Source organism: Mus pahari, chromosome 22, assembly GCF_900095145.1.
Source record: "Mus pahari chromosome 22, PAHARI_EIJ_v1.1, whole genome shotgun sequence".
Classification (NCBI taxonomy): Eukaryota; Metazoa; Chordata; class Mammalia; order Rodentia; family Muridae; genus Mus; species Mus pahari.
In genome coordinates this window covers 17,471,803-17,496,990 of record NC_034611.1, presented here as the reverse complement: position 1 = coordinate 17,496,990, position 25,188 = coordinate 17,471,803, and the positions used below count along the sequence as shown (strand labels likewise).

Sequence of the window (25,188 nt, the reverse complement as noted above, 5' to 3'; positions counted from 1 at the left end):
GGGGTATAGGGAACTTTCAGGATATCATTTGAAATGTAAATAAAGAAAATAATAAATAAATAAATAAATAAATAAATAAATAAATAAATAAATAAATAAAAAAGAAAGAACTTCTGGGCGCCTTCCTGACCAGTAACTTGTAGGGAGGTGTTTGTTTATGTTGAATAACCCATATCCTCTGGGAGTGGATATATCCACCCATTGAAGTTACCACTGTTTGAACTCATTTCTTTTAAAGTTATATTTTGAAATTAGCTTATTAACTAGTGGGATTCCATAGGCTTTTCCATAGTAATTAGTTTATGTTAGCCTACCCATCCTCTTCCTGTTTCTCTCTGGGTCTGAGTTACCTCACTCAGTATAATGTCTCCGGTTTCATTTACAGATGTCATCATTTTTTATAACAGAGTAATATTCCATTGTGTATATGTAGCACAGTTTTCTTGTTAATTCATTGGTTGATGGGCCATGTGGTATGATCCCATTTCCTAGCTTCTGTGAAACGAGCAGCCGTGAACATGGATGTGCAAGCGTGTCTGTGGCTAGAAAGTTCTTTGGGTATGTACCCTGGAATGATAGCTTGGTCATTTTGTAGTTACAGTTCTGTCTTCTTTTTAACCTCCAGACTTATTTCCAAAGTGGCTGTACTAGTTTACACCCCGCCCCCCACCAACAGTACATAAACGTCCCCCCTTGCCACAGACACACTACTATTTGTACTACAAAATAAATACTGCTTCTTTGTGTTATTGACATGGAATCTTTTTAAATCTTTAAAATACTTTTTCATAATCCATTGCAGCCCAATTTTAGCCCTCCCACCTCTCCCCCTCCCAGTGCTGCCCCTTCAGATCCCTCCCCCATTGACTATTTGTGTACCACCCCACCCTGGGACATCTAGTCCCACCAGGACTCATCGCGTCTGTCTATCTCACTGAGGCTCAAACAGGCAGTCCAGGAAGGTAAACTAATGGCAGGTAACTGAGACAGAGAAGGCCCTGGCTCCGGTTGTTAGGGGAACACATGAAGACCAAGCTGCACATCTGCTACAAATGTAGGGAGGCCGAGGCCTGGGCCCAGCCTCTGCTCTCTCTTTAGTTGGTGGTTCAGTCTCTGCGAGCCCGTATGGGCCCATGTGAGTTGACTCTGTAGGTCTTCTCGTGGTGTCCTTGACCCCTCTGGCTCTTTCTGTCCTGTCCCCCATTCTTCCACAAGGCTCCCCGAGCACCACCTGATATTGAGCTATGGGTCTCTGCATCTGCTTGACAAGGCAGCTCAAGAGACAGTTGCGCCTAGGCTTCTGTCTGTAAGCATAGCAAAGTGTCACTAATAGTGTCATGACGGGGTGACATGGAATCTTAAAGGGGTTTTAATCTATATTTCCCTGGTGGCTAAGGGTGTTGGGTGCTTCTTAAGATTCTTCTTAGCCACGTATATAGTTTCTTTGGAGAATTCTTGGTTTAGTTAATAGCCCCCATCTTAGGAAGTATTTTATTTTATAATGATATGTACATGGCTGCTTGTGGGTTTGTGCATGTGAGTTTAGGTGCCATCAGAGGCCAGAAGAGGGTGTCATGCCCTCTGGAGCCGGAGTTACAGGTGGTTTTTAACCTACTGAAAGGAATGCTGGGAAGGAAGCGTAGGTCTCCTGTAAGAGCAGTTTACACTGTCAATTGCTGAGCAGTCTCGCCATGTCATGGGCCATTTTCAGATTAGGCTGTTTATTTTCTCAATCTTTAGGATTCTTTGGAGGGGGGGAGCTAATCCTTTAGATGTTCTGGGCTTTAATGCTCTGTCAATGAATATCTGGATTTTTTAAAAAAGTATTCTATGCATTCTCGTAGCAAATCTAACTCCTAATCATCCCACACACAGTGACGTCAGAGCAGGCCAGCTAGGAATGCCCTTGGGAAGGTTCAGAGCATTTATTCATTTGTTCTCTCCCCTTTTCTCTGTGTGCATTAAGCTGACACAAAAATTTTGTGTGGTTGGATTTTCACATTAACAAATCTAGTAGGTTTCTGTAGACAATGGAATTACCCAGATTCCTACTGTTTTCCTTGTCTGCTATCCTTAGGTCTGGAACAACCAAATCTGTCTTACTTGCTTAAAGTTTTTTGATTTATTATTATTATTATTATTATTATTATTATTATTATTATGTGTGTGTGTGTGTGTGTGTGTGTGTGTGTGTGTGCAGTACCCTGGAGGCCAGAAGTGGGGATTGTATCCCTAATGTGGGTGCTGGGCACTGAACTCAGGTCCTCTGCAAGGGCAGCATGCTTTCTTAACCACTGGGCTCTTTTTTCTCCAGCTCTCTTTTTCTGTTTTCGAAGTTCACCTTTCACTTTCTCTTTTATACTGTAATTTATGGATATTTTAAATTGCTTATGAAGTTCTGAACTTGCGTATGTATGGTTGGTGACTAATTTCCTTTATCCTGCTTTTCTTTCCAGATAGAAGAATTTCGACGACTGAGGACACATGTCAAGGGGGCAGAACTTGTGGAGGGCTGCGATGGGATTTTGGGAGACAATTTCCGACCTACCCAGCCCCTGAGTGATAGAGTCATCAGAGCAGCATTTCAGTAACCAGAAAGACTGGGAACAAGTCCATCTGCATCAGAGTATGTAAAATTAGACATGGAAGTGAGTTACCTTAGCCCAGCATCCCAAAGTCGTTCTACAGACTGACTACTGAAATGCGTGTCACTGTAACTGGCTCTGTTAGTGACAAGTCAGGCGGTCCTTTCATTTCCTGCAATATGTTTTTTTAAATCTTTATTTTCTCACTTGAAAATCCTTGGTCCCAATTTCTGCCTTAATGGTGGCTTTCCTAAGGAAGGGCATATGGGGTTCAGAGGCAGAAATTTAGCATTCACTTTGTCATCTGAAGATGCAGCAGTGACTTCCTTTGATCAAGGAGCGTGAGAGGCCTAGAAGAATTAGCCTTCCTGTTTATCACCTTGTAGGGTCATTCTGTTCAGTGGTATATGAAGGAATGATTGGGCATGTCTGAAAGTCCTGTAGAAGTCTTTGGTATTAGCATATGTTACTTGTACAGAATAATGGGTTTATGTGCGACATTTTCATATATATGACCTACTTTGGTTATATTGGTCCTGACATTTTACTCTCTTTTGTTTGCTTCTTAGAAGTGCTTTTTATTTGCTAACTGAAGAAGCATATATTTTAAGTAGTATTATTTTATTGAATGACATTGAATTTATCATATTTATTACTTATGCTTAGGGAGTTCGCAAACATGGGAAAGATAAAAAACACAAAGTTTACTATGTATTGGCATCTTTCCTTACCTTTTAAGCCACCTAAGTGTGCTTTGGTCAGAGAAATTGTGGCAGACAGCTGCTTCCCACAATGGGGACACCTCTGCTGCAACAGTACCTGAGGAAGCAGAATGGAGCTGGGACTGGGGATGAACCATTGAGAGTATATCCTGATATGTGAGTTGTATTAGTTACATTATCACAACTGTGAAGTCACAGTTGAATGGAAAGTTCAAGTCTTGAAAAGCTCACAGTCTCATGACCTGCCCGACCGCTATTGATGAAGATTTCAAAAGGTGATGATGTCATCAGTCTTCCTCTCTTTTCTCTGCTTTTAGTCTATACTGGAGACTGGTTTTCTGGAGTATGCTTTGCTCACTCTGTACTGTACATCCTTCCTCTTGCCTTTGTGACCTCTCAACTGCCTGGAACTCAGCTCAAACACCAGTTTCAGTAGGGCTTCTCTGCTTTTCTCTTACAGCTGACTTCGTTTCCTGACCCATTTTCCATATAGCTATTTATGTCTTCCTTATTTTTCTATTGTATCTCTGTGGGTTGGAATTGTTTTGTTTCACCATGAATCCTCTATAAGACATGACGTGTTGTAGCTGGCTTGTCTCCAGGCCAATTAGAAGCTTCTTAGAATGCACATATAGAGCAGTCAGCCTCAGGTATTCTCATCTCTCAACTGGCCAGTGTAGTTCCCCCTCCCTTTCCTCTAACTTGATATAATGAAGGTCCAACAAATCCACCATTGCTAGGATGGGAAAAGTATAGTAATTCAGATGTTTAGATGAGAAAGTCTGAGTGTGATATAGGCCAAACTTCAAAATAGATAAGCCGAAGAACTAAAATGAGTTTAGTCCAAAGTTATTATTGAGCACTAATTCTGACTGCTGTGTGTGTACCCAGAAAGAAATACATGGTTCTGCCCTCATAGAATCTAGAATCTGAGGGAAAGAGTCGGAAAGTACAGTAGTAAGCGCTCAAAAATACACAGTTGCAAATAGTAATGCATTATGTGAGTGAGAAGACCTAAGGAAGAGCCAAGGGAACTTCCAGGAAGGGAAAATATCTTTCTGCAAAGGCCTCATGGCATGCTTGCTACGGGAGAGGCAAGGCATAGGTCCACTGAGATCCCTGAAGGAAAGCCTGGTGTATTTAGAATAGAGAAATAAAGGCTGAAGTATGAGAGACCTAAGTGGCAGATGTTGTGAGTCACACTAAGGTATCTTGATATTATTCTGGATGCATCATGAACCTGAAAGGATCTTGACTCAGGGGACTAACTTTTTCCCATGTCTCTTGAATAGCACACCATAAGAAGAAATAGAGTAGATTGAATTAAAGTGAACCAGAGCAGGAGTCGAAAGATTTTAGAAATCTGTTGGGTAGCCAAAATGATGGGCATGGAGACCCGGACCTTAGATTGGAAGCAGTGGCAATGGAGAGTAAGGAATGCATAGGACATAGAAATTATAGGCGGTATCCACTGATGAACTGGCTAAGGCAAAGGTGGAGGGAGATAGAATTGCCAGATTAGGGAGCCTTGGGTTACTTTGCAGACATGGCCAAGTCTAAGAACCACACCACACACAACCAGTCCTGCCAATGGCACAGAAATGGCATCAAGAATCCCCCGTCACAAAGATATGAATCTCTTAAGGGGGTTGACACCAAGTTCCTGAGGAACATGTGCTTTGCCAAGAAGCACAACAAGAAAGGCCTGAAGATGATGCAGGCCAACAATGCAAAGGCAGTGGGTGCATGCGCAGAGGCCATCAAGGCCCTTGTGAAGCCTCAGGCCATCAAGCCCAAGATGCCAAAGGGTCCCAGCTGCAAACTCAGCTGCCTGGCTTTCATCGATCACCCCAAGCTTGGGAAGCAGATTTGAAGCTACATGGCCAAGGGTCAAAGGCTCTGCCAACCAAAGCCTAAGGTTCAAACCAAGACAGGGGCCAACGCTCCAGCTAAGGCCCAGGCTTCAGCTCTCAAATGTGCCCAGGCTCCCAAAGGTGCCCAGGCCCCTGTGAAGGCCCCATAGAAAAGGCTCCTGCCAGTGTGAAGACAGATGGATTGCTGTGACACACCTCCCCACACACTATTTGCAGATGACCAGTGTCCTATGCTATTTTTACAAATAAACTCAGGGAAGATCTGTTTAAAAAAAAAATTGTCAGATTAAATGCTGAGGTGTGGGTCTTAGGAAACCATGCTTAGAATGCCATTGAATAACAGCAGGAGAGCTGGAGGAGGCCATTTGGGATGAGAAAAATAGAGAGTTTGGGTTCGAGTACACTGACAAGGAGCTACCTGTCCATCATAATAGTAGGCTTGTACAGGAAGCCTGCTAAAATTTCAGGTGTGGAGATGCACTTGTCAATGTTCTCATTGCTCAGAACAGCTATCTGACGGAAACGACTTAAGAACCAAGGAGTTGTTTTAGCTTATAGTTTCAAAGAGTTCAGTCCATGGTTGCTCATCTCTGTCTGTTTGGGCAAACATGATGGTACTAAGGCTCTGTGATAGAGGACTTTCATCATAGACTGGAAGCAGATACAGAGAGAGGCCAGGCCAGGATACAGCTCAAAAGCCATTCTCTAGTCATCTGTGTCCTCCAACTAGGCATTGCACCTGCCTCTCAAAACATTAATACACTGGGTTGGTCTGAGCCCCTGTGATCTAATGTTCTGCAAACACTGATGAGCTTTTTAATCTCCTGGGAATTTCTTAATCTAGCCAGGTTGAAAATCAAAATGAAGCATCACACAAGATCAGAAAATTAGTCTGTGTGAAATATAAAAATATTTGTCACAGAGGGAAAAAAATGGCATTCGAGTGGATCAGAGGGATTATTTCACTAAGTGTTTATGGAATCTTACATGGGACTTTATAGTAGAGGTCACTGAAAGCCAGGCCAATCACCGCCTAAAGGAAATTCATTGCTTGAACAGTGAGGTTGAAAAGCTGATGCACACAGCTTGGCTGGCCTCCTTTTTCTTCACACCCCTGGGCTAAGGGCAGAGAGCGTCTCCATTAGGATGCAAGCGGCTTAGCAATGAAGAATGCGTGTGGCCGGGGCTGGGGTTCATAGAAAGGGCTACAGGTACGATGACTGGACACTTCTCAGAGGGGTGTTTGTTTAACTTTCCAAATGGCTACCCAGTTGTTTCTCAAAGTACTTTGAATTCCACCAGAAAGCAAGCTCCAGGCCCTTCACACCACCAGCACTGTCTGGCTTTATTGGTCTTCCTAAAACGGCTATTATCACATCAAGTGCACAGATTAACAGTATTCATTGTGATATTTTACACATACACGTCTATGCGCTGATTATGATAAAGTGGGTCAGGTAAAGCAGAACACTGAGATTGATTTTAGTTTGAGCACAAATTGTGTCTGTGTGTGGTGGTGGTGGTGGGGAGGAGGAGCAGAGCGTGCAGCTGAGCAGTTTGTTCTCTGGGACAGATTTTAGTGTTGAAGACTTTGAACCTTGAAGGCCGTAACCCAGAGCACACATCGAGACAAGTTTTGTGAAGAGCGGGTGCTTTGTGTGTTCCAAGTTGAAGGAAGAAAGGGGTGCTGACTTATAGATTGGACCTGTCCGTGCCTTGCTTTGTTTTTTTACATGAGGAATAGGTTAGTCACTGTGTGGCAATGGCAGTTGGGAAAAGACCCAACTGAAGGGGAAGATAGAACTACAGGAAGAGGCCCTTTAAGAGCGTAGAGAGGTGCAAAGGGACTGGTTAGTGGTAACTTACTAGGCTTTCCCGACTGTGGCTGTATTCTCTCTGTGAATGGAATTAGTGTAAATGACACATTTAGTGACATGAGGTTACTGCCCTAAGTGTTTCACTCTTATCTGGTCCTAGACCAGAGTTGCTTCTGAGTATTTAAACATTCATCACTGTGCTGTGTGTCCCTTGTCCCTCTGTCTGTCTTTATCATACACGGATACTGAAATCTCATGCTGCTACTGAGATCTTTGTATGTGTTAGATCCTTAACTATTTGATAGAACAATGATATTTACTTTTTCTAAGTTTTAAAGTAGTTACAGTTGAGATATTCATTTTCAAAGGGGAAAAATCCTTCCGATTTTCTAATTCTGATTTTGTCCTTTTACGAGCGCATTATTATCCTTTTGTTTTGGAATGCATAATACGAATGTAGTCTTAGTTCCACATGAAGTTATATAGGGAAATCAGACTTATGGATGTTTTCTTTTATTTGATATATGCCCCAAGGCACATAATTCAAATTTTTATTAAAGTGAAATTATTTGATAATCAGACTTTGAATTTAATGCATGAATGTTTCATTTAAACTCTTAGAACTAAAGAGCAGGAAAGTTCCATGATAGTTGTTCTCTTAAAAATGCTTAAAATAATTGAGATTTATTTCAGCTGTGCTTTTGGAAGAACTTTAGTTCTGGAATTAAAATGACAGGTTTTTTAAAATGTGCCATTTCTGGACATCTGCAGAGCTTTGATAAGAAGAATTATTATTCCCATAAGGAATCTGAGACCATTTTATATTAGCATTTGAAAGTATGAATGAGGATTTGGTAGTTGTTTATCGAATTAGCACGTAATTCACCAAGGTGCTAGGAATGCTTTGGCTCAGCAGTGATGGCTCACATTTCAGGGAGACTATTGCTATTATGAGGTCCATTATTTATTGAAGGTTTTTAAAAGCGTTCATTTTTATTTGTGTATGTATGCGAGTGCATGCCACATGTGTGCAGATGCCCATGGAGGCCTGCAGAGGGCGTCAGGTTCTTTAGAACTGGCATTATAGGAGGTTGTGAGCATCCTGGGGTGGGTGCTGGAAACCAAACCCATGCCCTCTGCAAGCAGAAAGCTAATTGCTGTACTTTAATTATTCTTTGAAATTTTTAAAAATTGGGTTCAGAAAAACCAAATCTTAGTAACAACAGTAAATAATAAGATCAGGTTTGTGGTCCAGTTTACACATCATGCCTGATATTATAACATTATAATATTAGATCTTCTGGAAAATAGTTATATTCCTTTTTTATTAAGTGTTAACCCAATTTAAAGGCCACTTGGACTGGTCACAGAGTAGATCATCCAAGACTCAAATATCATTAATCCATACACAGGTTTCCACTGACAGCAATACATCACAATGATTTATTGTCTGCAAGCACCAATTATACATGTTTCTTTCTCTCATTAAATGTTCTTTCCTTCATTAAAAACAGCAACAACAAACAGAAAAAGAAGACCAGCAAACATCCCAGAATAATCCTTTTGTGAATTGCTGCCCTTTTTTTTCTTCGTCATTGGAGCCATCCTTGATTATGTTGAAATTTTTCCAACATGTGCTTTTGCAGTTAATGGTTTTGTCTTCTCAGCTTTGAAGAGGCAATATCCAGCATCACTTTCATATCTGTCTTCTTCTGTAACCAGAAGGAATTGCAGGCTAGAAAAACACAAGGCCTTATGGGAAACGGAGGACTATGTGTGGAAGGTGAAGAAAGTCTCAGTGTTGCAGCCGACCCATTATCCCTCTGGGATGAAGGAAAAGATCAAAGCCATTTCACTTGGCTCAAACCATGTAACATGGTGTGCAGGATCAACAAAAGCTCCACAGATAGGGTTGTTTTCTGTTTAGTGAATCCTATAGAATTCTCTCAAAGCTTATGGGACGATTTCAGTAATCCACATCAAGATCTGGGTCACGTCAAGAAGCCTGTTCTAGCCTCTAGATCTAAATCACAGGTGTGCCCTCCATTTCTGGATTGTAGTTCATTCCAGATGTAGTCAGACTGACCACCAGGAAGAGCCATGCCTAAACACCAGGGATACCTAAGTCATCTCTTAGATTTAGATTATGTGGTATGAAATGATTCTTAGCTTGAGAGTGAAGATATCAGAGCTGCATAGACTCTCTTCTGAATTACTGCAATAGGGAAATAATTCCTGCCTTGAAATATGTCTCTTTACCTTTTTTATGTTTTTAGAAATGTTAATAATTTACTGCATATAAAAATTCTGAAGCGATTTAATTTTTTTCTCACCTGACAATTTAAAAAGCCCGTTGATAAGAAGAAAAGAAAAGATATTGCAGCTAAAAACTACTGTGTTTGTCGAGCATTCGTATATTCTGATTTCTGAAATCAATTTCACGATTTTTTTTACATCAAGGAATGTTTTCCAAAGAAAATAGTCATGACTGTGGCCGATTCATGTGGTCTAAATATGTTCTGTTTGTCTATTGCCCTTTGCTCAAAAGATACATGCTGACATAGAAATGGACCTAAATAGGCACAACGAGGACATATATCAGCCAAGGGAAGAATTTTCTTCTAGGAGCTGTAAAGCAGACTTGTCCTGTAGATAAGGAGATCACTGCTTAGAGCAGGCTTTTGTGGCACTGTGGATTAGAATCCTTCCAGTTCCTTCCTGTACGGTGTTGATGGCAACCTGGCTTCACCAGGATATGTTCCAGCAGAGCCCTTGAGTGCCTTTGACTTCTGGGCTTATGTGATGAATATTCTTTCTCTCTTGACTAACTGTGTCATGGCACAGGAGAGAAGAGGCAGGAGGGAAGTAAGCAGAGGCTCAAGCTAATCAGGTTGTGTAGTAAGTCTCCAGCTAGAAAAGGTAAAAGCTAAAAGTAGAATTTGGGGAAATTGCCAAAAGTGCTAAAAATGAGTGCAGAGTCCTTCAGAAATAGCGTACTCCTTGACCAGGATTTTTTTTTAATTTAATTTTATTTGTAATTTATTTTTACATTCCATATTCCATTTCCCACCCCTCAACATCCACCCATCGACTGCTCCTTATCCCATATCTCCTCTCCACCCTACCCGATCTCCATGTAGATGCCCCCACCCCCACCCCACCTGACCTCTAAACTCCCTGGGGCCTCCAATCTCTTGAGGGTTAGGCACATCATCTCTGAATGAACACAGACCCGAAAGTCCTCTACTGTTTGTGTGTTAGGGGCCTAATATCAGCTGGTGTATGCTGTTTATGTGGTGATCCAGTGTTTGAAAGATCTCAGGGGTCCAGATTACTTAAGACTGCTGATCCTCCTACAGAATCACCCTTCTCCTCAGCTTCTTTCAGCCTTCTCTAATTCAACAACAGGATCAGCTGCTTCTGTCCTTTGGTTGGGTGCAAATATCTATATCTGACTCAGCTCCTTGTTGGGTCTTTCAGATGACAGTCATGATAGATCCCTTTTTGTGAGCATTCCATAGCCTCAGTAATAGTGTCAGGCCTTGGGACCTCCCCTTGAGATGGATCCCACTTTGGGCCTATCACTGGACCTTCTTTTCCTCAGGTTCCTCTCCATTTCCATCCCTGTAATTCTTTCAGACAGAAGTTATTATGCGTCAGAGGTGTGACTGTGTGATGACAGCCCCATCCCTCACTTGATGTCCTGACTTTCAGCTAGAGGTGGGCTCTAAAAGTTCCCTCTCCCTACTGTCGGGCATTTCATCAAAGGTCCCTGCCTATGAGTCCTGGGAGTCTCTCACCTCCCAGGTCTCTGGTGCATTCTGGGGGGGGGGTGTCTCCCCAATCTCCTATTTCCTAAGGTTGACGTTTTCCATTATTTCTGCTGGCCCTCAGGGATTTCAGTCCTTTTTCCCCCCACCTAATACCAGATGATATTCCCCTCTCTGCCCACCCCCAGGTAGATCTATTTCCAATTTTGTGAGGAACCTCCAGATTGCTGCTTGTGGACGTTGTACATCGTGGTGCGGAGCCTAGTGCGCACCACGATGTACAACGTCCACAAGCAGCCCTCCCTCCTTGTGATTGCTTTCTTCTTTTTCCCAAGTGGGACTGTGGCATCCTCACTTGGACACTTCAGCTTGTTGAGCCTTTTGAATTCCGTGGACTGTATCTTGTGTAATCTGTATGGGTTTTTTCTTTTTTTTTTTCTTTTCATGTTTATTTGTTTTTTTGTTTTTGTTTGTTTGCTTGTTTGTTTTGCTGATATCCACTTAATAGTGAGTGCATACGATGCATGTCCTTTTGGATCTGAGTTACCTGACTCAGGATGATATTTTCTAGTTCCATCAGTTTGTCTGCGAAAGTCAGGATCTTCACTCACCCCACATCTGATAGAGGGCTAATATCCAAAATATATAAAGATCTCAAGAAGTTAATCACGCGCACACACACACACACACACACAAAGCCAAACAACCCAATCAAAAAATGGGGTACAGAACTAAACCAAGAATTCACAACTGAGGAATCTTGAATGGCTGAGAAACACCTAAAGAAATGTTCAAAGTCCTTAGTGATCAGAGAAATGTAATCAAAATGACCCTGAGATTCCACCTTACACCAATCAGAATGGCTAAAATCAAAACCTCAGGTGACAACACATGTTGGAGAGGATGTGGAGAAAGAGGAACACTCCTCCATTGCTGGTGGGATTGTAAACTGGTACAACCACTCTGGAAATCAATCTGGAGGTTCCTCAGAAAATTGGAAATAGATCTACCTGAAGACCCAACTATACTACTTTTGGGAATATACCCCAAAGATGCCCCATTGTGCCACAGGGGCACCTGTTCCACTATGTTCATAGCAGCCTTATTTATGATAGCCAGAAGCTGCAAACAACCTAGATGTCCCATGACAGACAGAAGAATGGATACAGAAAATGTGGTTCATTTACACAATGGAGTACTACTCAGCTATTAAGAACGAGGACATCTCGACCAGGATTTTAAGAGGAAATTTTCTCTTGGCTACTGCATGAGTTTGAGCACAGGACACTGTGGAAGCATAACTATATAGAGAGTGATTCCCACACTAGCATTCCATTCTGATCAAAAGCCCTAAAGGGAAAATATAATCAAGTTAGGATTAGTAACTTGCTTAACAGTTTTCTTAGTTAAAAAAAAAAAAAACAAAAAACAAAAAAAAACAAAACAGAGAATTTCCTAGAAAGTCAAGTGGGCTGTTTACAACTTAGCCTGTTCCTGAGTAAGTTGATGACTATAGGAATTGAATTGCTAAGCTGTTCTTCCTCTTAGGATCACCCCCCCCCCTCCCCAGGAACACACCATTGGGAAGTCCCTAGTATTCTACTGGCTTCTGACTATTTAAATGCAGTTTCTATTTGAGGGGCCACAGTTTTCTCCATGAATTCCTTCCAGGTTACCTCGGCCTTACCAGCCTTTCTCTGTTTGCAGGAGTTTATTTCCACATTCATTTAGTGTGTAGTTACTTTGGTCTTCTAATAATGTATTTAGGAGTAAGTGTTATTGTCTACTAAAGTGTGAATTCCTGTGTGCTGGAATTAAGTCCACATGGAAAATATTATGTTAGCTCTATGTAAGACTTCTAAGAACATTGACTGTACAAAGGTCCAAGACAGTGTGGTATAGGATACACCTCTGCACAGGTTTAACCTGGGAACAGCAGCAGGTTGCGGACTGGTAAGTGTGAGGGAATGCCAAGCATTCTTTGTGGTTCTAGAAGACCTCTGGTGGCGAGGATCAGCACAAGTAGCACATGCAGGGACCTGGGACCCTCTGTTTCCTCCTGTCTCTAGGAGAGGAAGGGCCGATGCAGCGTGTCTTCTTTTCATTTGTGTTAACAGCTTCATGGACTCTGATTGTATTCTTTCATACAGACCTAGCTCTCTATTGGCTGGTGCTCAGATGCGGACCATGTGGGACCCTGGCTTCCTCACCTAACCCCACAGTTCCAATATGTCACCTGTCTCTGCATAGTTTCCTGCTAATAGCTTCCAGAGCTGTATAGTGTCTCCATATCTGTCGTCGCTGCCTGCAAAGACGGCCTCAGATTATGTAAAACTTGTGTATGCATTCTACATAAACCTGCTAAGGAAAGACACAGATAATAGCGCACAAACTCATTCATCAGCTCCAGTCAGTCGGAAGTGGCCGTCTGGAGAGTGATAAACATTTTGAATTCCTCTATGAGCACGGTGGAAAAGAGTATTGGGACTGACTGACAATGTCTGTCATTGGTGGGAATGGTTTCCTGTCTTTTTTTTTTGCAGCCCATAATTAAAGGTAACATTATTAAAATGTGGCTTTCGTGTTCTGTTAACTATGGATTCTTTTGATAAGCTTTGGAAAATTGGTTTGCATTAGCCAGTACTATGTTGCCTTGTATTAGCCATTACTGAGGAGGTAGAGAAACAAGTCAAAGTGGTTTGATCCTCTGATTTACTTTGTCAGTACATTTATTTTCAATCTCATTTATGTACAGATTAAGGTCCAGGTTGAGGGCACTAACCCCTATCCCACCAGTGCTCCAGTTTCTAATACTATATAGCATACTGCTTACATGCAGGAAGTGCTTGAGGAACCTGAAGTCTCAGGGCTGGAGGGATAGCTCAGCCATTCAAGGCTATGTGCAAGGTTGAGAGCCTGAAGTCTCAGGGTAGAAGAGAAATGTTATTGCATCCTCGAGAAAAGAACAGGAGCCTAAAGGGGAAAAGGCTTAACAAATTCCTCTAATTGGGCCTCTGATGAGATCCCAGGAGTGGAGTAGCTTTGGAGATGTGCAGCCAACCTCAGGATAAGGTGACAGAAGCCTGTGTCTGGGACAGTTCATTTCCCTGGATGCAGAACCATTTTCTTCCTTCCTATGCGAGGAAGGGACTGCTTAGGTTTGTGGAGTCCCTTTCATGAGTGTACCAGTCCCAGTCATGTGGCCTCTGCCTCTGTGACCTAACCTCCCCTTGCAGACTCTACTTCCTAATACCAGCCCTATAAGATTTGGGAAGACATAGACATTTAGACCATTCAAGTATACATAGAAGAAATCTTCTAAGAGGACAATGGATGCTGACATGAGCCTCCCAAGGCCAAGAGGCTGTCTATTTCAAATGCTTTAGTGGAAATATGACCAGGACAGATGATTGCTTTTAACCGAAAATTGTAGAGGTTTCTGTTGTTGTTGTCTTTGTTTATGTGGTAAATATGTAGAGGACTGTTTACTTCTCTGACTATTTTAATTTTACTTAAACATCCAAGTTAACTGTTTTCATAAAAGACCTTCAGCAATCTATGCCCAGTACTTTTGACAGAATCTGAAATATTTATTAAGATTCTATAGATATGTCTCTGGTTGAGAGATGCTGAAATAGTAAAGCAGTGACAACTTCAGATGACTTTCTTTTCCACTCCTGGGCTTCTTCAGCCAAGCCCTGCGAGCGGTCTGTGTTCGGACTGTTCTCATCGCTCTGGGTTCCCATCGCTCATTCTGCGGTGTGCTTTAATAGGAACTTACAGTCTTCAGTGCTTGTCTATGGAAAATACAATACTTTCCGAAGCTTTAAGGGGTGTGGTACTGAACTGGATCGCAAGACATTCTTTATTCTTTTGCCTGAAGAGGTCGTCCTTAACTAAATTATTCCACATGGCTACTCCCCATATGGAGAAAGAAAAATGAAAGCTTCGTCCTCTGGGTCTACTTCCTTCCACCTTCACATCACTGGTGTGAAGTGATATGATAAAGGGTATACCTTCATCAAGGGCTGTGCCTACGGTTCCGTGCTGGGATGCCCTCCTTTTCATGGTGTTCCCCATCGTCTCGGTTAATATATATTTCTGATGGCCACTGATGGTTGTGCTTTCAGTGCTCTCAGATCTGCATGGTCCTCCCGCTCACATGTGATTCCTCCACCTGTGTGCTTCAGGAAGGACAACCGTGAGCTTTTCACAGCCTGCAAGTTCGTTCTGAGTTTTCAGGGGGGGCCAACAATGCTTCATTAATGTCACTTTTTTAAAATATCATTTTTTTTACAGAAGAGTGATTATAATTCATGGATCACAGTAAAAAAAAAATCACTGTAATGCTAAAGAAAAGAAATAAAAATAAAAATGTTGCTAACATCACAATTATTCATTTGCGGAACATTTTAGGACCTGGAATATTTACATAGGAAGGTGGAAAGCCACCCTTACTTATAATGAGACCCAGTGAAAACAAACCCTTTCTCATAATAGCGGCCCAAATTCCAATTCAACTTAATTTCGTTGACTTTGATTTTTGGACTAAAAGAATTAAGCTTGAACTAGTGAAAAATGAAGTATATGCGCTTTCAATTAAGAAGTAATTAGACACTCAGTCACCCTCACAGCACACCAGGGAGTGAGGAGGAGGAAGAGAAATGTGACTCAGTGTCCTGTATCAAATGGCTTTGTTAATTAGTGTAGTGCGAATTGAGATTGAGAGACTGTCACACACTACCACATAGGTTTCCTTCTGAATAATTTTAAAAGCTTAAATTGAGTGTTCCATAACTTCAGTGCAGAATGCGGTGGGGATTATTAGTAAGGATTATCCTACAGAGTGGATAATCTACATAAATGCTCTCGAGGGGGTGGCTTCAGATGCTATACTGTACCGCATCTCAGGTAATGCTCCCAACTCTCTATGAGATATGTACTTCTTACCTTTATTCTAGAGATAAAGAAACAGGCAGAGAAGTGATGTGTAGCTTGCTTAAGGTCACAACTAGTCCAGCCATTCAGGTCCCCATGGGGTTAACTCCTGACAGCGATCTATTGAACTGGCATCTATGGATCTCTGCCCCCTCTCCCTTTTAGATAATTCCCAGGAAAAGAGATTATCTGAGTGGGTGGGGAGAATGTATGTTTTCACTTGATGGGACAAGTTGCTAATTCCTCCATGGGCTCACTAAGTCACATATGCCCACTCGGAACATTTTATAGAATGAGGTTTTGTCATCTAGTCTGCCTTCCTCCCTTGGATTATCTCCTTTCCCTCCCTAGTGGTTAGCTATAGCAAGCTAACCACTGAGATATTCCTTTGCCTTTGTTTCCATGACTCCAAGTACAGTTGATAGACATACATGGTTAAAAATTCAATGACACACATCTCTGGAACTCTACTGCCAGTAACAGCCGTCATCACCAGCCCCAGGTGTCCTGGCATGGCCAGAGGCTATGTATGTGAGGTAGCATGTGCTTGCTGTGACTGTGACAGAGTTACTGATATTTTTCCCTCATTTTAAGAAAGCTGTAGCCGAGTGTCTCAGAGGTGATGGGGAGGTGACAATGAAAAAATAGAACCTAAATGTTTGCATCAGTTGTTCTGCAGTATAAGTATGGAAGGGATATTAACATGTGTACATGTGATCTATGTATGCATGTAATGTTCCATATGGAGCCATTCTGTGTATGTTATTTGTCTGTTGGTTTGATATGTCTTTTTCTCATTGAATCACTATATGTCATACAATTTGTGTTTATTAAGTGTAGGTTTTTTAAATTTTTTAAATTTTGTTTTGTTTTGTTTTGTTTTGTTTTGTTTTTTGAGACAGGGTTTCTCTCTATAGCCTTGGCTGTCCTGGAACTCACTTTGTAGACCAGGTTGGCCTCGAACTCAGAAATCCACCTGCCTCTGCCTCCCAAATGCTGGGATTAAAGGCGTGCGCCACCACGCCCAGCTGTTTTTTTTTTTTTATTTTATTTTTAAAGGTTTATTCATTGAATTGTATGTGTGTGCGTGAGTTAGCTGTATGTATGTGTGTGTATCACGTGCATCATTGGATTCCCTTGGAACTGGAGTCAGGAATGTTTGTGAATTGCCCTGTGGATACTTGGAAGTGAACCTGCATCCTTGAGAGTAGCAAGTGCTACTAAACCCTCTCTCCTTCTCCAGCATGTAACTTTGAGCATGTTCTAAAATGTATTTACACCTGGGTAACTTCCAGTCTTCTCCTATAATCAACTATACTGTGGCCTAGTGACTAATTTTGTTAATGAATTACCAGAGTTCTACTTTAACTACAGAAAAATCTACAGAAAAATCACTGTCCCCAAGAGATGTGTCAATTCATGTCCCAACTAGCCATATGTCCAGCTGTTGTTCCTCTTCACTTTTACCAGTACAGAGTCCTTAGGAAGTTCTCATTGTTGCCAGTGTGCACACAGATGATGCTCACATTACAGCCCTGTGGTTCTTGGCTCCCCCTTACTATTCTGTTACTCTGTTTAGTGATAAGCACCAACAGTAGAGCTTGTGGCATCAGTGTACACAAGATCTCTTTCCAGTCCATCTAGCTGTTCTCAGATCTTTAAAATTTCCAGATTAAACTATAGAATCATTTTATTATAAGGCGAGAAGCAACAAAAGAGAGTAACAAAATTTGAGAAAATGGAAGGAAGAAAACTACCAGAGTGTGGGACTTGTATGACATATCACTTACCGGAGTTTACTTCTTTGTAATATTGAGGAACAAAGGGTAGATATTTGTTGAGTACAATCGCTATAATTTTTATGTTATGGATATTTTAATACTATGTGTTATATATTTTGTTCATTCATCGTGGCTATTCTAGTGGTATATTTGGGCAGAACCAACAGGGGTATGTCCAGACAGTGAACGCAATGGTGGTAAACAAACCTCTCTACTGTTTCCCCAACTTGGGCAAAGTATCAGTAGTCATTTAGCCTTCATAACTGAAGTGGAGACATCAAATGGCTTAAGTTCCTCGAGCTGATTGTGGACTAAGGGCTAAGGACCAAGCTGTGTGTGAGTTTATAAGGCCATGTTACACAGATTAGCATCCCAGAAGCATGAGCCCTCACTATACCATGATGCTCATTACAGTCCATGTTGACTAGTTGACTCATATCTTTTTCCATTTTGTTTTCATATTGATTAATGTTTTGTGGAAAACATAATTTGTTGAGTTGTCCCCAATGTTCTAATGATCCTTTCATTTAGTGCCTAGTAACGTTCAGCTGCTTTTATTTATTTATTTATTTATTTATTTATTTATTTATTTATTTATTTATTTGAGTTGTCTAGCTAAACTGTAGTAGTAGTATCGTAGTAGTAGTAGTAGTAGTAGTAGTAGTAGCAGTATTTGTCAATTGTGGTAATTTTATGTATTTCTAATTTGAATCCTTCTTACTCAGTTGCACCAATGGATACTCTGTAGAATGTTAACTCATTTGCTGTGGTGTCTGCTGTCTTTATTTCTGATGCACTTGGATCTCTAAACCTAGAGGCTAGGTTTCCAGTATCTTTCCTTAGAGTATTCAGAAAGTTTGCCGCTCCTGACCTCTCCCTTTGGTCCCTTTGACATTTCTTTGTTTTCCCTTTTGTACGTAGGTAGTTCTGGGACAGTCAGATGGCCACTTGCCATTGCTTATAACAGATATGCATTGAGTTTCAGTCTTTTTCTTTTACACACTACTGCTTTGAGCTTTCTGAAGTAGGTTTCAGGCTAGAGCTGAGGCAGGTGGGTGTAGCTAAGTTCACAACTGAAGGAACTTGTACAGTCCACTCAAAGATGTGTGCCTAGTGCCAGGGAAAATGGCCACTTAGAAAGGGTTCTTGTTCTTAGCACATCACTATTTCTTTTTAGATTTTTAAGTTAAAACATTTTTTAGATTTATTTATTTTGTATGTGGAAGTGTTTTGCCTACACATACATGTATGTACTATGTGTGTGCCTGGTGCTCATGTATGTGTGTGTGCTATGTTATGTGTCTGGTGCTCATGTATGTGTGTGTACTATGTGTGTGACTGGTGTTCATGTATGTGTGTATACTAGGAGGGTACTCTTGGTATCAGAGGAGGCATTTGGATGCCCTGAAGTGACTTTTCTGATCTGCCATGTTCTAGGTCCTCTCAAGAGCAGATGCTTTTAGCTGCTGGCCATTACTATCCCCATGCCGCCATTTCCTAACACTTCCCATCTTGGAGACTTGATTTTGAATTGTTGTTCTTAATAGGGATAATCTTGTAGCTAGTCAGTACCTCTTGGCCCTGAACTCAGCCTCTGATCTTCAGCAGTCTCTGGGGGTCCGGAAGTGCACAGGTGCAATTGTATTGTTCATAGCTTTTCAGGGAATTCCCTAAAGGGATCTGAATTCTCCTCATTCCCTGGGGTGTCTTAGTAAAAGACAAATTAAACTTCAAAACAGGCATATGAAAGATCACATCTGTTGTAATTATACTGAAAGAATTGATGATTTAACAGACTTTAGAATGTGGTCATACTTCAAGGTCATTATTGTGAATAATGATCATTGAAGAACAGAAAATTCTCTCTACATTTTAGTTTTCTTCTGTTTATATTTAGACAAGAGGATAGTTGGAAGACATCCCAAAGCAGAGAATGCAAGCCTGATTACCTCTGTTTATTTGTCATTTCTTTAGATTCTTCTATCGAACAGATTCATGTTCTGTTGCCCCGATGATATGGTATCAGAAATAATTTAGAAAATACACAGAATGCATCAACGGGAAGGTTTGTCACAAAATAATGTTCGCTGATTGAGCATTGGCATTTTTTTTTTTTTAAAAACCAAAAATTGCATTAAAATAACAGAAAAGAGGATTTCTTTAAGTATGCAAACTCAGAGGGATGAGAAAGCAAGAGGAAAGACACACGTGGGCTGCGGCACTCTAGAGGCTGGAAGGATGCAGTGGGGTGGTGATGGCGGTAACAGAGGTTTCAGTGATTGGGCTCAGAGGCCTGCGAATTTGCCACAGATGCCTCTGGACAAGGGAGGACAAAGAAGCTAGCGGTAACTGTGGTGGTTGAATAGTGTTTGAGAAGCAGTTATACCTTAAAATCCCTTTCAAAGGCCTGGCAGATGCCTAACCTTGTGGAGAGAGTGGTCAAGAGCTGATGACGGAACTTGGCTGCCTCACTTAAGCAGGGTGGAGGAGCGACTTCCTGAGAACTCGGCACTTCTCCTTTCTTCCTCTCCACCTAGGCTCGGGTGCAGTGGCTGGCGCAGCTGGCCAGCAATTTTGTAGTATAATGATTACTGGTAGGTGGGCTTCCGGTCTGGGGGGGAGGGGGCAGTGTGCGCAACACATTGTTCCCCCAGGCAGGATTCTCATAAACCATGGGAGGCAGGAATTGTGCTCTCAGACCTCAGAGGGTGCCAGAGATAAGCATGGAGTGCCTCTTGGTTGCTGACTTCCTTATTAAGAATGGGTCTCACTGCCTGCAATTGACTCATTGATTACGTGAGTCTGACTGGCCAATGAACCCAAGCGATCACCTGTCTCTGCCACCCCAGTGCTGGTTGATAAGTGCACACTACCAAACTAGAGATTTTTACTGGGTTCTGGGAATCAAACTCATAAACCTCATGCTTAAATATAAGCTCTTTATCAAATGAACTATGTCCCAGTACCTGGAAGGTATTTTACTTGTTGGAAAGACACAGATAATGAAAATTTTAACAAAAGCAAAAACAAACAAACAAACAAAAAATGGTGGGTATTATTTCTAGCTTCCTCTATGGGAAAATTTTAGCAAAGTAAACATCCCAATTTACCAGCATATCACATTCCAAGATAAATTAGACTTTCATAGGCATTTGCTGAGGACCTCTCAGCCATGGCCCTGGAGCTTCAGAAACCAGTGGGTACCAGTGAGCACAGCTTCAGAAACCAGTGGGTACCAGTGAAAACGTAAGCTAAGGTTATGTCATATGAAGCCAGGTCTGAATCCTAAGCCGATGGACTGTTACGGATTCACATTTTGTTAGTTGATATTTGGGGTTAAAATTTATTAGAAATTAGGATATTTTTCAAGTAAAATTTTCTTTGATGAACTTCAGAAAAAGTCTGTAGACCAACCTATTCAAATGAGTCCTATAAAGCTCTGATCCATGGGGAGATCTCAAGGCAGTAAAGATTGTCCCCATCCTGAAGATAATGTCCCTTTAGGCATTTGCAGTGCACGTTAGCAAAGAGATCTTGATGCTTTTGAGTTAAAGAACTCTGTTACCAGAATCTCCATGGGGTTTGGGGACATTTTTTTTTCCCCATCCAGCTTTTGGTATTGTTGGGGACACATTTGGGGAAAGATTCAATTTCATTGTTTCCTTTGAAGAAAATGAATGCATGTTCATTAAGTTCCTCTTAACTCTGAAATGCAGTACACTGATTTGATTAGCAGTCAGTTTCAAGTATTTTAATTTGTAATCCTTGTGTTTATTGTTGTTAAAATATATATCTTGACAATATCTTATTTTACCCTTGAAAAATCAGATTTCTGAGGTTCAATATTATAGATATGATGCGAGGATTCAGAAGATATTGACCAAAATTATAAAATTTAAATTAAGAATGTGTTCAAGAGAATGTCATAGGGACTGTAGTTTAGAGTGATGTTATTATTGGAAAATGGAAATAATAGCTTTTAAGTGTTCTCCCAACAAAATGACAACAGTATGAGGTAATGCATCTACAGTTCAGCTTGAATTACCCATTCTACAATATATTTCATAACACCATGCGGTATATGGTTACATTGTCAATTTATTATGTCAATTTGAAATATTTTTAAAGGCTGTGGCATGACGTTATTTGTTTGAAATATAGTTTGGATCTATATACCCCAATGTTATAAACCTTTGTTTTATAAACTACTTATATGTTTACCTGTGTACATTCATGACTTGCAAGTGTATATAGGCATATGGACTGTTAGGAATACCATATGGATAATTCTAATGTATTTTGTTATGTCACTGTTTATTGTTTTAACTGTGGTGGTGGTGGTGGTGAATATTCTTGTACGTAAGATTGGTCAGGTGGCTTTGTCTTTGCTATAAATTTCTAGAAATATTATTCTTTCTGAAAAAGCATATTGAATCATTGGCTTTTCTTTTCATTTTGTGGTGCTGAGAGATTCAATACCATACTTGGGAAGTGCTGTACCACTGAGCCATTTCCATTCTTTGAATGGGCAACTGTTCTCTGAAACTATGGCACTGGGCATCTGCATGCGAGTATCAGTATCTACATCCCAGTAAGATGTTGGATTCTAGTCTTAGCTGACATATTTTCCCTAAATGAATGTCTTAGTTACTTTTCAATTGCTATAACAAAACACCATGGCTGAAGCAACTTATATAAGAAAGTATTTAATTTGGGGCTCACGGTTCCAGAGGACAAGAGCCCATGCTGGGAAGCATGGCAGCAGTCAGTAGGCACGACACTGTAGCAGTAGCTTAGAATCTATGCCTTGAGATACAACAAGGTGGAGAAAACTGAGTATAAAAGCCACAAAGCCTGTCTCTACATACCTCCTAATGCTTCCCAAATAGTTTCTCCAACTGGAAACCAAGTATTCAAACACATGAGCCTGTCGGGGCCATTCTCATTCAAACCACAGCATTGGGAAACCTGTGGTTTGTGATGTCCCTGAAGTACTGTCCAATGTATTATTCTACACTTAACCATTACTAGGACCTTTAAGATGCTTTATGACCAGGAAGAAATGGTTACTAGCCATCATGTTTATAACACATGAAATTGTTAGCAATTTAAAGTCTTATTTTTATTAAAATTGACATGTAGGTATTTAATTGATAATATAGCCCAAGTATCAATGTAGTTGAAAATATCTGTGACTTTGACATTGTCACAGAAATAAAATTATGGTGTCTTTGTTAGAAAATTGCAAACAGATTGTAAACCTGTGAAGATATTTTAAAATTTCTGCATTCTTTCATGTTTAATTTCTACTATCTTTAGTTGGATTTTAGAAAGGCTTTTCAGATGCTATGGAAAGATGCAAATAACCTAACTGCTTTGTTCTCTTTGCCTGAAGGAAGAAGACAGTGGTCCCATGGAGTCCTTTGATGAGGAGTGGAAACTCCTGCGTGGCAGCTTTGTTTTAACCCTCAAGCCTGCATTATCTTCAGTTACTGCAGTGTTGATGGATATCTGTGACCATTGTCTGTAAACATGCTGTTAGGAAATATTAGAAGTGGCCGTTCATTGTAAAGAAAATCAGTGTGTGTGCACACACCACAGCTTCTGGGATTCATACTTTTGCACATACTGCTTGTTGCTTATGTGTAGAAAGAATGAAAGTAGTTTTCAGGCTTATTAATATGACTGTATTATATATCAATATGAGATAAGAAAAGCACATTCCCAAAGCCAAGTCATTTATTTCCTGTCTGCATTAGAAAATATGCTCACTGGTGTATTTCTTGATAATAAAGCAAGATTTTTGATCTACAACAGCGTAGAACATCAAAATACAAAATGGAGTCATAAAAATTATCTCGTGTTTTTTTTTCAATTGCACCAAATTTAATGTCAAACTGGTTTGTCATGGAAAAAAATTGAAATTAATGCAAAAATACTTTATATATTATTTTTAAAAAGAATTTAATTGAATCTAATATAGTTATGGCATATCTAAATGTATGACTTCTAAGGAGTTAAGAATAGCATAAAAATAGATAGGAAGAAAGATGGGGACAGCATCCCAGTAATAGCTTTGTTTCCATAATAGAAATATAAATCCACTAGTATACTATGTTAATTTGATATTGTACACTTTGTAAGTCTTCAAAATACATTATAGATTGCACTTCTGTGGTGAGGTAAGATAAGGGTCAACCATGCCCTTCTTTTCAATTAAGCTCATCTTCAGTAATATCTCAGTTCAATACGACAGAATGGTGTAAAATGGTAGAGATAATGGAAGAAATCAAGAACTTCCCAAATAAATCTTATGGACTGTTTTAATTGTTGCACTCTCGGTTTGGAGGGATCGTGTGCTGGCAGCTAGAATAAGCACCCATTCAGAGGTTCTAGGTCTGTTGGTAAAGGGAAACAATAAAATAAATAAAACAGAAGCAAATAAAGTTCAACATCGAGTCCTGGGCAGGAAGGAAACCTAGAGCCATTGTCATGAGGGAAGTGGGATACAGGAAGAGTCAGGATCCCTGGAACACAACAGAACAGCCACACGCAGGGCCTCTGAGGACAGAGAGGGGGTCTGGATCCTGCCTTTTGTGAAGTTTTTAGTATTTGCTAAAATGAAAATGTTAAAATATAGGTTAAACAAACAAACAAAATGAACCCTGAAGTTGAAATCTTTATAGCGTCCAAGCTGGCATGATGAAATCTGTGTTTAGCCATGACTATGGGAATGTCATAGTTTATAGCTAATGGACTAGGTCTAAAGGCCTTCATGGGGTGTCAGTTAAATGGTTCTCCTGGTGCTACTTTGGTAGTACAGTGTTTTGGATACAGTCATGCACAGTGGTCTATGTCTCCACTTCTACAGAGTTGACTTTGTAGACCAGGCTGGCCTTGAACTCAGAAATTCACCTGCTTCTGCCTCCCCAGTGCTGGGATTAAAGGTGTGCACACACCACCACCCGGCTAGACTTGTATTTTCATGTCTCATCCTTCCTATAGTCTTCATCCATCTTACTCTGAAACGTATAAAGTGGAAAATGAAATGTAATGACAAAACTAATGTGATTGTCTTCCAGAATGATATCTAGCTGTCATAAGAATTTCATAAAGCAACCAGATTAATTTTTGCGTTTTTTTCTTAAATGACCATTTAAGATTAGTATCCATGGTGAGTTTTGTAGAGCAATTTGAATCCAGCAACATGGCTGCTGTACTGGCTAATTTTGTGTCAACTTGACACAGCTGGAGTTATCACAGAGAAAGGAGCTTCAGTTGGGGAAATGCCTCCATGAGATCCAGTTGCAGGGCATTTTCTCAACTAGTGACCAAGGGGGAGGGCCCCTTGTGGGTGGTGCCATCTCTGGGCTGGTAGTCTTGGGTTCTATAAGAGAGCAGGCTGAGAAGCCAGGGGAAGCAAGCCAGTAAAGAACATCCCTCCATGGCCTCTGCATCAGCTCCTGCTTTCTGACCTGCTTGAGTTCCAGTCCTGCATCCTTTGGTGATCAACAGCAGTATGGAAATGTAAGCCAAATAAACCCTTTCCTCCCCAACTTGCTTCTTGATCATGATGTTTGTGCAGGAATAGAAACCCCGACTAAGACAGCTGCTCTGGAAAGAGATCATATCAAAAGACTTTCTAGTTCTGTCCAGTTCAGCCTGAATGGTACACCTATAATCCCTCTGGCTAGAATACAG

At 40.8% G+C, this 25,188-nt stretch overlaps 1 protein-coding gene and 1 pseudogene across 1 annotated transcript in view; both read left to right on the top strand.

Moving 5' to 3' along the window:
* Positions 1-23,814, top strand: part of Ca8 (carbonic anhydrase 8) — a 95,403-nt gene extending 71,589 nt beyond the window's left edge. The window contains exons 8-9 of the mRNA XM_021222292.2: positions 2,457-2,626; positions 22,883-23,814. Of these exons, the coding sequence (XP_021077951.1) occupies positions 2,457-2,591 (135 nt within the window). The 3' untranslated portion in view covers positions 2,592-2,626; positions 22,883-23,814. The remainder of the gene's footprint in view (positions 1-2,456; positions 2,627-22,882) is intronic.
* Positions 4,854-5,330, top strand: LOC110338835 (annotated as a pseudogene).
* Positions 23,815-25,188: the final 1,374 nt, after the last annotated feature.